General features: G+C 33.2%; 1 protein-coding gene across 1 annotated transcript; it reads left to right on the top strand.

Annotated features, from left to right (window-relative positions):
• The first annotated feature begins 239 nt into the window (after window positions 1-239).
• LOC117701301 (eukaryotic translation initiation factor 2 subunit 3, Y-linked-like) lies at window positions 240-11,699 on the top strand. The gene is made up of 7 exons (XM_076928163.1): window positions 240-288; window positions 839-973; window positions 1,094-1,188; window positions 1,868-2,012; window positions 4,668-4,837; window positions 6,436-6,608; window positions 11,319-11,699. The coding sequence occupies exons 1-7, from the start codon at window positions 240-242 to the stop codon at window positions 11,380-11,382; spliced, it is 831 nt and encodes a 276-aa protein (XP_076784278.1). The 3' UTR covers window positions 11,383-11,699.
• Window positions 11,700-12,192: the final 493 nt, after the last annotated feature.

Genomic DNA, 12,192 nt, shown 5'->3' with positions numbered 1-12,192 from the left:
AGCAAGCTGATTCTCTTTCCCAAGGATTGAATATTTATCAAGTTTTCTTTCTTTTTTATTCCTTAAATACTTACCAAAGTAGCACCTGACGATGTTTTCTTTCTTTATAGAGTATAATAAGAGAGATTATATTTGAGAGAGAAAATGTTACATTTTTTTTATATATGAAATATTTCTTTTTTTGTTACTTAGTAGGAGGTTGATTACAAACCCTGTTACCTGGTAAATAAAAGAATAGCATGGTCCTCAAGTATCACTATGTTTACTGCAGGCCATTTATCAGTCAACGTAATGTTTAATTAATAAGAAGCAAATACTGCAAATAATCCTTGATAAGTAATGCTTGTAATTTTTATCTTGACATTTATTAAATAGATAAATTGTGATTTTTTAAAACTTTTACAACTAGCAATGTTTCTTTGCTTGCAGCAGGTATATTTTAGCACTTTTATTAGTAGTATGTACTAACATATCTTAATAACATTTTCTCCTAAAAGGACTTAATTAAAGATGAAAATATCATAAAGACTAATCATTTCTATTTGTTGGCTAAGATATGTGGGAGTATATAAAATATATTTTTAGTATATTTAGTAGTTTTTTACATTTATTTTTATTTTATGTGCATTGGTGTTTTGCCTGCATCCATGTCTGTGTGAGATGTCAGATCTTGGAGTTACAGATAGCTGTGAGCCACTATGTGGATGCTGGCAAGTGAACCTGGGTTCTCTTAATGTGCAATCAGTGTGCTTAATCCCTGAGCCATCTCCTGCCTAGCCATTTCTTCTGCCCTATTGTTTTATGAAACACATAAATATGTCTGAATTTTGCCTTGTAGGTACAGTAGCTGAAGGAGCTCCTATTATTCCAATTTCTGCTCAGTTAAAATACAATATTGAAGTTGTATGTGAGTATATAGTAAAGAAAATTCCAATACCTGTAAGAGACTTTACTTCAGAACCCCGTCTTATTGGTAAGGACTTCACCTTTTGGCCTTGATTGTGTTTTTTGTTCTGTTTTTCTTAATACATTGATTTCTCTTCAGTAGTATTTGTTGTTTGTTCGAGGACTAATTCTCCTCTCTCTTGGCCAGTTATCAGATCTTTTGATGTTAACAAACCTGGCTGTGAAGTTGATGACCTTAAAGGAGGTGTAGCTGGTGGTAGTATTTTAAAAGGCGTATTAAAGGTAAATTGTATTCTAAACATTTTATTGTAACTCCCATGTCCCATAAAGTAAGTTAAAATGTATAGTTTTTTTTAAAGACAACTTTCCTGTATCATGTGGTTTTATTTTTAAGGCTTTTTAAAAGATATTTTGTATTTATGAATGTTTGTATGTATATATGTATATCTTATGTGTACCTGGTGCCCAAGAGGTTGGATCCCTCTGGAACTTGAGTTAGTCTATTAGGAACTGCTGTGAAAATTGTGGGAGCCAAATTCTGGTCCTCTGCAATAGCAGTACAAACTTTTTTTTAAAAGGCAGGGTTTCTGTGTAGCCCTGGCTGTCCTAGAACCCACAGAAACCTACCTGCCTCTGCCTCTCAAGTGTTGGGATTAAAGGCTTGTGCCACCAATGCCACCACCAGGCAAGCAGTGGACTTTTAACCACTAAGCCATCTATCTGATCTCATGTATTATCTTTTGAATGTTGCAGTCTATATTTTGATAGGTTTGTTATAGGCAATTGTGTAAATTGAGTTGTCATTTTAAAAATTTGTTTATGTTCATTTTATTTTACTGTTTTTAGAATGTACAAAATTATTCTTGCAAATGGAATAGATAATAGTTTAGTAATCTTCCTTTTGGTACATTTTACATTAAAAGGCCATTGCTGATCTCTGACATTTGTTTCTTTGTTTTAGGTGGGCCAAGAGATAGAAGTGAGACCTGGCATTGTTTCTAAAGACAGTGCAGGGAAGCTTATGTGTAAGCCAATCTTTTCCAAGATTGTATCACTTTTTGCAGAACACAATGATCTTCAGTATGCTGCTCCAGGTGGTCTTATTGGTAAGAATTTTACTCTCATTGACAAATATATTTTCCTTGGCCTTCTGATTACTTTTGATGGAGTGTGGGAATGTATTCAAAAGGCTATTTGTCTATATAATTAGATAATCTTATTCAGTATGAAAAAGTGTGACAGGTAAATAGTTGGTTAAGTTTTTGGTTTTATAATATATATGATGTACAAATATGAGTATATTCATAAAGCAGAAGACATTCATCTTATGTATGGGTTGACTTTTCTAATCTGGTATGCATGTGTATATAATGTATGTTTGTGATATGAACGAAAGTGCTGTGGCATGTATATTTAAAAGAAATCAGAAGATAGTCTTAGTCTTTAACTTTTATCTTGTTTGAGACAAGAAATCTAGTTACTTTTCTGTACACCAGGCCAATTGGCCCACAAGTTTCTGGGGATTTTATCTCTGACTTTCATCTTGAAATAGGAGTACTGTAATGACAGATGTGAACTACTGTCCTCAGCATGACATGTGTTCTGGCATTCTCAGGTTTGCACAGCATCTCTTCTGCCCACATGGTACAATTTTTCAGCAATAACAAATATAATGGCTTAGTAATTAAAATGTATTGCTATACTTTGAATTTTTTGAATTGCCTTACATATAGTCAGGGTTTCATAAGGATGTTTTTAAAAATGTATTGATAGGTATGAATAATTTTTTGCATGTATTATATGTATCACATGTCTGCTTGATACCTTCAGAGGCCAAAAGAGTGCTTTGAATAATTATTTTTTTCCCTTTCTTTATAAAGGTGGTACCTTTCTTTATAGTCAATTAAAAAACATTTTTTAATAGGTAATAGAAAGGTGCTTTACCTTTGTTTTATGTTTTAACCTGTTTAGCTTATGTCTGTTGGTTTGCAGTGTTACAATTGTTATTGAAAAGAATGTGTAGGTCGCAATTTTTTTTTTGGTTTTGTTTATGTTTCAATTTATTATAGCTTCATTTGTGTTTCTTCTACATTGTCTTTTCTATATTTACTCTACTTTAGTCCTAACTATTGCTTTTCATGTTCTGTTTAGGGTTGATGTGTTGGATAAAAGTTTTTTAAATCTTTGTGTATTGTGGAAAGTTTTTTTTCCCTTCAGCTAGTTTTGCTGGATATATTACTTTAGGTGCCTGTCGTAGTCTTTTAAGACTTGGAATGAATTGCTCCGGGCTTTCAAAGTTTCCTTTGAGAAATCAACTGATATTCTGATAGGTTTTCCTTTAATATCATTTTAATTGTTTTCTCTTACAGGCATCAATACACTTTCTTTGTATATATTTTTAGTGTTTTAACTGTGGTTTGCCAGAGAGTTGTCTTTCAAGTCTTATCTATTTAGTGTTTCATGTGTGTTACTTATATTTGTATTAATGTGGCTTTACAGGGTTTGGGGAAATTTTTATTTATGATCTCCTTGAAGATATGGTTTATGCTGCTGACCTGGATTTTTTATTTTCCATCTATTCTTTAATTTCAAAGTTTTGTTTTGTTTTTGCAGTGTCCTACATTTCCTACATGTTCTTGTTTTTATTTTTTTCTTACCATATTCTTTGCTTATTTTGTCTAGATTCTCTACTTTTATCTTTGATTTTTGTTTGTATTATCAGGGCTAGACCTCAAGGATGTGTGTGTGTGTGTGTGTGTGTGTGTGTGTGTGTGTGTGTGTGTGTCTGTCTGTGTGTGTGTGTATTGGCCAAAGAGAATGAAGTTTTCCTAGAGTCAGGAAAGACTCATCAGGCTAGTAGGCTGTTATACAGAGTGTAGGATGGGACCAATCCTAGGGGAGTGGAAATAGTAAAGTGGAGATTGGTCAGATTGGAACTATAAGAAGAGCAGCTTGGAACCAATCCATATGTAACCGTGCAAAAATGCAACCAATCATGTGTAACCGCACAAAAATTCCTCCCTTTACCCATCCCGTGCTATAAAAAAGCCCCTCAGCTTGCTGGCCTTTTTGTCAAACTTTACTCCTGCATGGGTGAGCAGTTTGACCATTGGCTGCCAGCTCTCTTCCCTAATAAACCTCTGCTGATTGCATCCAGGAAAAAAAAAAAAAAAAAAAAAAAAAAAAATAGCAGCTTGGGTTGTAAACATTGGAAGAAGATGCAAGTAGATCATGATAGATGAAATTCACAGAGTATGGGATTTAGACAGGGCCTGGAGGTTGTATATGACATTGGCAACTGAGTATAGTGGGAAGGGTAAGAGAGTGTAGTTATCCTGTCTGCCCATATGTTGTGGCTATGGAGTCTCTGGTAGGAATCTGGGCTGGAGACTGCGTTGAATCCCAGAGAAAAGGAGATGAGCTGATGGGAGTGGTTGTGCTGAGGTGTATAGTGACAGAACTAGAGGGACTCAAAGATCAGAAGGATCTTGGGAAAGGATGAGAAAGTACAGGTCATCACCATGTGATAGCTGTGTATTCACTGGTAGGAAGTGAGTTTGAAATCTACAAGGGGGTACCAAACAAATAAGCTTTGAGATCTTTGGAGATATGTATTTAGTTTTATTTAGGTAAAAGTGGCAAACAAAAATGTATCGACTACTATGTATGATTTATGCTACTCTGTATAGATTTAATGCTTTAGTTTTTCATGAGTTTTAAACAAATAAAATATAAAGCTGTGTACATCTACATTTTATTAGGAGTTGGGACAAAAATTGACCCAACATTATGCAGAGCAGATAGAATGGTTGGGCAAGTCCTTGGTGCTGTTGGAGCATTACCTGAGATATTCACAGAATTAGAAATTTCCTACTTCCTACTGAGACGGCTCCTAGGTGTACGTACAGAAGGAGATAAAAAAGCAGCAAAGGTAAGTTCATTTTATAGTAACTGTTTCAAAGCTCTGAAATAGTTTGTGTACTGTTCAGTCTCTTTTACTTAAAATGGAATTATAAAAAAAGTAAATAAATTGAACTTTCTGTAAGGTAATCACCCATAACAATAGAAAAATAACTTTTACATTACTTTTTAAGTTTTAAATTTTTAAAACTTTTATTATTGTGTACATGTATGTTATATATATTGGCCATGGCAGATTTATGGAGGCCATTGATCAACTTTGTAGATCAGTACTGTTTAGGTAGGTTCTAAAAATTAAAGTGCCACAGCAAAGTACTCTTACCCATTGAAACACCTCATTAGTCCTAAATTACAAAAAACAGAAGGGGTTCTGAGGTGGTGTCCTAGAACATAAAAGTACTTCTCATACAACATTAGGAACTAGACTTTAGATCCTTAGCACCCATGTAAAGGCCAAGCAAAGAAGACATCTGATTGTAATTAATCATCCTGTGCTCTTCCACCCCCGTGAATTGAACATAAATGAATTCATAACATACAATACACTTTTTAAAAAACAAAATGATAGAAAAGTATTATGCATATTACTTATCCAGAGATTTACTTGACAGAGATTAAAAAACTTACCAATATCTTTCTGACAAGTACAGAGAGATACTTTGTAGAAGAATTAAAAACTTGCAATTTTGTAGTTAGGAATGATAATTACCAAAAATTTATTGGTGTGACAATTAAGCTAGTCCTTTGCTTTGTTTAGAGAAAACTGCAGTAGGGCTAGCAAAATGGCTGAGTGGATAAAGGCTATTGCTGCTAACTGTAATAACCTGAGTTTCCTGAGTTCAATCCTAGGACACGGGAGGAAATAGAGAACCAACTTGTACTGTGCCACTTTGTTGATGTTGTTGCCAAGGATTGAATTCAGAGCTAGGCATATCATTTACCCTCATATTATCATACCCTCATATGACATTTTATGAAATAAAGAGTATAAAAATGTTGTTCTGAACTTGAGTGTTATGCTTTTGTCAACAGACTTCTGAGAATTAGCTCTGGCAGCTAATACTTCATCTAGCTCATAATTGTTCACAAATTACATAGGGTCTGAACAGTTTAAATTATTTCTGTGGAATCAGACTACTAGAATCTACTTAGTATTTTTATGCCATTATGCCCTTCAAGGAAAATGTGTAGCCCTTTTCAGGATTTTCACTTATTTTTTGGTTAGTGCTATAATTGGTATCTTATTTTTAGTGGTAGACTAAATTTGCATCTTAGATATAAAGTTAGGGTCTGTACCAGCCATACTGTAGTGTAGATTGGCCTTCAAATACTGTCAGTTTTTTTTTTCTGTCAGTGTTTCAGATTAAATTATAATCTAGGGTACCAAGCTGAGATGGATCTTTCATATAGTCATGGAATATTATATAGACCTTTGATAGTGTACAACTTAAAATCAAATCTTATGGTAATGAAATTTTTCAGAATTTAGTTCTTTTCATCATACAGCTCTTGTCAATAAATTGTCTTTCTGCTAATGTCTAGTAAATTTCTAGTTTATTTTGGGAAGCTTTTTAAAGTTAATTTTTATTTTTAAAATAATTTTTCTAGGTTCAAAAGCTATCCAAGAATGAAGTACTCATGGTGAACATAGGGTCGTTGTCTACAGGAGGCAGAGTTAGTGCAGTCAAGGCAGATTTGGGTAAAATTGTTCTCACCAATCCTGTATGCACAGAAGTAGGAGAAAAAATTGCTCTTAGCCGACGAGTTGAGAAACACTGGCGGTAAGTTCTTCGGTTTTGTTACTGTTCAATCAAGAAAAAACAGCGTATATGTTTTCGTGTGTGACTCAGTAGGTTTTGATCTTAATCAAACCTCTTAAGTATTGTACTACTCAGCAACATCTGTAGCCATCTTCTTACTTTTTATTTTGACATAGATGTTCACTAATTTTGTAATCTGGTCTAGAATTTGTGATCCTCTTCAGCCTCCTGCACTATCACACATAGCTTTAACATCATTAAGTTTCATAGCTTTAATTTTCAGATAGTTTATTGGTTATAAATCCAATCACGTTATTTACTGTTACTCTCACTAATCATTCTTTATAAAGCCTCAAAAACAAATATTAGTTATCAAACGTAACTGAATGTTACATTTTTAGTTCTGTCTTTGTTGTGTGTTAGTTTGAGTATCCTAATTGGCTTTTACAAGTTATATAATTTTTTTTTTAAATATTTTTCTTGGTGTAGGGTTCTTGAGATTTATCTATTTATAGTATGTATCAGAATCACTATTGAATATATAACTAATGAGTTCTTTTCCACTTATCAGTGAACATGGACTGCTTTCATTTATGGCCCTGTATTCATAAAACTGTGATTGTTAGTCTGTTTCTCTTGCAAAACTATTTGCAATTCTTTCAAAATTTAGTCTACCTTTAAAAATAAGTTACCAATTATATATCACTAACCAAAAATAGGTGAAAATCCTGAAAAGGGTTACACATTTTCCTTAAGGGCATAATGGCATAAAAATATTTAGTAGGTTCTAGTAGTCTGATTCCACAGAAATAATTTAAACTGTTCAGACCCTATGTAATTTGTGAACAGTTATGAGCTAGATGAAGTATTAGCTTCCAGAGCTAATTCTCAGAGGTCTAATAACAAAAGCATAACACTCAAGTTCAGATCAATCAAACTTTCAATTATTTAGGTTAGCATAAGAATAGTAGTTTTTATGTGCGTATATTTAATGTGTATATAGACCTTGCATTCCAAACAAACAAAATTAGCCAATGTTAAAAAGAAATTGAGACTTCTAATTGAACTTTTCTGACTTATATATTGTGGATTATTTTTTCTTCTCAGATATCTTTTGTATTTTAGTCTCCCATTTTTACTTTAGTGGGTTTTTGTTTGTTTTTAATACTTAATGTATGTGTGGAGGAAGGAGAACATCCCTATGAAAAGCAAGAGGATAACGTTTCACTAACTGGTTACTGGGATGTCAAACTCAAGTCAGGTTTGATAGTAGTGGCCTTTAACTGCTGAGCCGTCTCCCTAGCTTTACTGAAAGTTCTCTTAAAAAAGCAAACAATCTTAACCAAATTGCTGAAGATAACTATCATCTACACACCAAAATACTCATTTTGTTCTCATTGCCCATTGCTTTCCCCTAAAGCACTCCTGTTGGCTAGTTCCCCTTTCCCAGTAAGTCATAACATTTGCATTATATTGCATGTGCTTCATTGTCCTTTGTTTCTTGCTTGCTTAAGGACTTTTCCTTCTATAACCGTTACCTTACCAGTTTTACAATTTTAAGTTACATACATACATACATACATACATACATACATACATACAATTAATGTATGTGTGTATTCCTGAATTTTAAGAGTTGCAATATTGATCTATATCATGTTTGTAGTTGTCTTTCCTTGTTGAATTATTACACAACACATTTATTATAATAGTTTCTTGATAACTTCAATATGAAAATACAGCTACTCATGTCTCTTAGGTGCATTTACAGGACATGTATTTTTCCATCATTTACTTACTTCATCTGTGCATTTCTAGATCTAAATTTGAGTCTCTTAGGAAAGAGAAAAGTTAAAAACAAATAAAAAATACTGGTGTTAACATTGCTATGGTGTTGTTTATGTTCTGTATGTGTACAAGTTTTCTTTTAGGATTTCTTTGGGGGGTGCTTTATTTTAAATTTTTAAAAAATGTATTATTAGTTTAGTGGACAACCCTGTGGAGTTTGTGCTCATCCCTATCATGGATTTTAGGGATGGAATTTGAGTCATCAGGTTTTTGTTACCAGAGTTTTTAGCTTTCTTGTAGATAGTTGTGATTTACTTATATTTCTGTGTTTATTTTACAGACATGTAATTACATGTTTTGTATAAAACATCTTAAAATCGCAAAACCTATTTTAATATGAAAACTTTTTAGGAGTTGAGGGTGTGGCTTTGTCACAATTTTTTTTTAGGCTTTTTTGTTTGTTTTTGTTTTCTTAGTTTTTATAGGATATTTATTTACATTTCAGATGCCATCCCCTTACCCCATTTCCCCTCCCTAGAGAACCCCTATCTTATCCCCCCTCCTCCTTTTGTTAGAATTCTTTTGAAAATTGACATATTCTTCCACGTTGTTTAGTCAGAGTTTCTCTCATTTTGCAGTTGTGTTGTTTACTTTCACATTAATTGGCCTGTGAATGTCTAACCAATTTTTTGGCTATTACTGTTGGAGTGCTGGCTTTAATAATGCTTATTCTATGTGTGTGAGTGGTTTGCCTGTATGGCTTTGCACGACATGCATGAGCAAAGGGCAGAAGATAGAATCTGATTTTCTAGAACCAAAGTTATAGATGGTAATCTTGGGAACCAAATCCAGATCCACCGCAAGAAATAATCACTGAGAGATGCCCAATTCCCTCTTTTTAGTATTTTTAGTTAAGCAGGTCCAGTCACGATACACTACTATTGCTTTCATTGATTGGGAAACTTTTAAGTCGCTCTTTTTATATTTTACATGTATGAATAATTTTTGTTCATGTTGTGTATAGGTGTTTTGTCTGGTGTACAAAGGTGCATTATATTGTATACAGTGCCTTCAGGAGAATTAGATCCCCTAGGGCTAGAGTTACAAAATGTTGTGCTTATGCAAGTGCAAGAATTAGAACCCTGGCCCTCTACAAGAGAATACAATACTCTTAGTTGTTGTACCTTCTTTCTACCCCTAAATTTTCATTTTTGAAAGATCGTTTTATCAGATACTGAATTCAGTTTGCTAGGATTTTGATTTTCTTTCAGCACTTACTTTAATTATTTTACCCTACTTCCTTCTGGTTTATAGAATGGCTTCAAACAGGAATAAAGAATAATGTCTGTAGATATAGTCTTCTCTACTTAGCTTTTTAAAATATTTTTAATTTTCCAGGAGCCTTACTTTCTTTTTGAACCTAGGCAAAACATGTAATCAATGCCTCAGAGCCAGATACAGAATCTCCTGCTTTTTCTTTATATTTTTTAAATTTTATTTTATTATTATGTTTTTAATCCCATAGCTTCTGACACAACTTCTAGGTCATGCAAGATAGAAATTAGTCCTTTGGTTAAGTTTTAAGTCAAAACTTTAAAAATAAGTTTCATCATTATCATTCAAAACTTGGAATTTGGTTGACATTCACTACACAGCTCTACATCTAGGGATGGGGTTCACTTAAAAAAAGTAAGAACATTTCCTGTAATTTCTAGAATAGTGTTTTAAAATTTATTTATTTAATTTAAATTTTTAGCTGAGCATTTGCCTTGGTTGTCAAGGATCTTTATAGCCCCTTGTTTTCTACTAAACTAATTTAGTCAGTATGCTTTTAGGTATTTGGTTAGTATTTATAGAGGGCAACAAATTCCTCCTGAAGCTTTCATATTGTTGATTTTCTACTTTAATAATCTTTCAATTGCAGACTTGAAAACTACTTAACTTTTGGCTAAGTGAGAAGCCGAGCATTAAAAAAAACAAACTTTAAAAAACAAAGCAGTGATTTTGTGACGTGTTAAAACCTTTTCCATGGGTTTGATGATCAGCATTAAAAAACACGTGCAGGAAGAAAGGAAGGAGAGAGGGAGTTGAGAACAAAAGAAAAGCCAGTTTTCTGGAGGGGGAGTAATGAAATTTTACTTATTTAAAACCATTATTATGTGTCTGTTGTAAAGCACTTACTTTCAGGAAAAAATCATAGTTTTATTTTATATATTTTTCTAGTCTACTGAACTAAAAGAGTCTACTGGATTTCTTTAGTCCCAGCACTGAGGAGGCAGTGGCAGGAGGACGTCTAAGTTCCAAGACAGACAGGACTACATAAAGGGTCTCTGTTTTCATTCATTAGCATGCTTCTCAGAGAACATAGATCACCCGTACAAACTGTTTTGGATAGGAAAGCATATTACTCTGGAAGAATATTTACATCTGAGTTCTAGAACTGTATTGCTTTTTTCTTTTTGTTTTTTCCTTTGTTGCTGAAGAGTTGAACCAAGGGCTATATGACTATTACTCAACAATATACTTTGTCTTTCACTTAAAGAAGCAGGGCGGGGAGATAGTTGGAGAGTTGGCTCTGTGATTACAAACAATGGCTGCTTTAGAAGACCTAAGTTCCATATCCAGAACTTTGCTTAGAGTGACTGATAAGTGTAATTAGCTTCTGGGTGTCTGGTACCTTCTTGTGGCCTCCACAGGCACTGCCCAAACCTGGTAGCCAGAGATAGATACACTCATACACATAAATAAAAGTAAGTAAATTGTTCATGTTGACTGGAACTCTGTAAGGCTATAGGAATGAAAGGAAGTGAGTCATTTCTTTATAGAGAAGTGTATTATGAGAGCATGCTTGAACTTATAAGTAGGTAAAGTAAAGCTTTTGTAAAGTGATTATGCTGATGAGATGGATTTAAATACATGATTTTTTCTATTTTAATTTTGCAGTTTAATTGGTTGGGGCCAGATAAGAAGAGGAGTGACTATCAAGCCAGCAATAGATGATGAATGAAATGATTCATTTGGATGAAACCAGGAATTTCTTTCATAACAATCTTAGAGATATTTTCAAATCTAAAAAGTAGGAAATCTAAAGTAGGAAATGAATTACACAGCTTATTATATTAGTAAAACCTGTCATTTCAGTAGAAAAAAATTGATGTTTGTAAAAAAGATGACAAACTTCTTGATACAGTTCAACAAATAGTATTATCATTGTAGCTTGATAGTTAACAACTGTTGCTGTGTACCATTGAACTTACAGTAAAGAAAGTTTTTCTTATGCTTGAAGAATTGTTACTCTAATAAAAACTTGAAGGCTGGATTCAATTTTGCCTCATATTTTAAAGTGCTTTAAACTTAACACAAAATTAATTGGTTCAAAAATTGTTTTTTTGAGCATGAGAGCTTATTTACATGGAAAATGTCTTTATAATTTTTCCTCCTCTGTTCCTAGGAAGCTCAAGCCAGTTCTGTATTTTGTCTCAGTAGTTACTCCTAAAAACTAACAATTCTTGAATGTGCTATTACATAAAATACTTAAATAAGTTCAGAAATCCTTTCAGTTCTTGTTTTAATATTTATATCAACATAAAATACGAGTAAGATGACAGATAAGTTGACTCAGCAAGTTAGTTAATTTGCTTCCAAGCCTTATAAACCTGAATTAAATTCCCAGGCTGCTTGTGGTAGGAGAGGGCTGAGTCTCTCAAGTTGTTCTTTAGTGACCCATGCGCATGTACACACACACAAAATTAAAGTAATAAAAGTTTAGTATTTTGATTCCCTTAAAATACAGACTCTAATTAGGATTTTTCCAAAT

The sequence above is a fragment of the Arvicanthis niloticus genome (assembly GCF_011762505.2).
Source record: "Arvicanthis niloticus isolate mArvNil1 chromosome Y unlocalized genomic scaffold, mArvNil1.pat.X SUPER_Y_unloc_4, whole genome shotgun sequence".
Classification (NCBI taxonomy): domain Eukaryota; kingdom Metazoa; phylum Chordata; class Mammalia; order Rodentia; family Muridae; genus Arvicanthis; species Arvicanthis niloticus.
Note: the sequence above shows the minus strand (reverse complement) of the source record. Positions and strands in the feature narration are given on the sequence as shown.

Bases quoted from the DNA above. Each gene is read 5' to 3' on its own strand.
- LOC117701301 (XM_076928163.1), top strand. From the start codon at position 240: ATGGTCCTCAAGTATCACTATGTTTACTGCAGGCCATTTATCAGTCAA. The intron at 2,013-4,667 runs GTAAGAATTTTA...ACATTTTATTAG, and splicing joins TGCTCCAGGTGGTCTTATTG to GAGTTGGGACAAAAATTGAC. The intron at 4,838-6,435 runs GTAAGTTCATTT...TAATTTTTCTAG, and splicing joins GAGATAAAAAAGCAGCAAAG to GTTCAAAAGCTATCCAAGAA.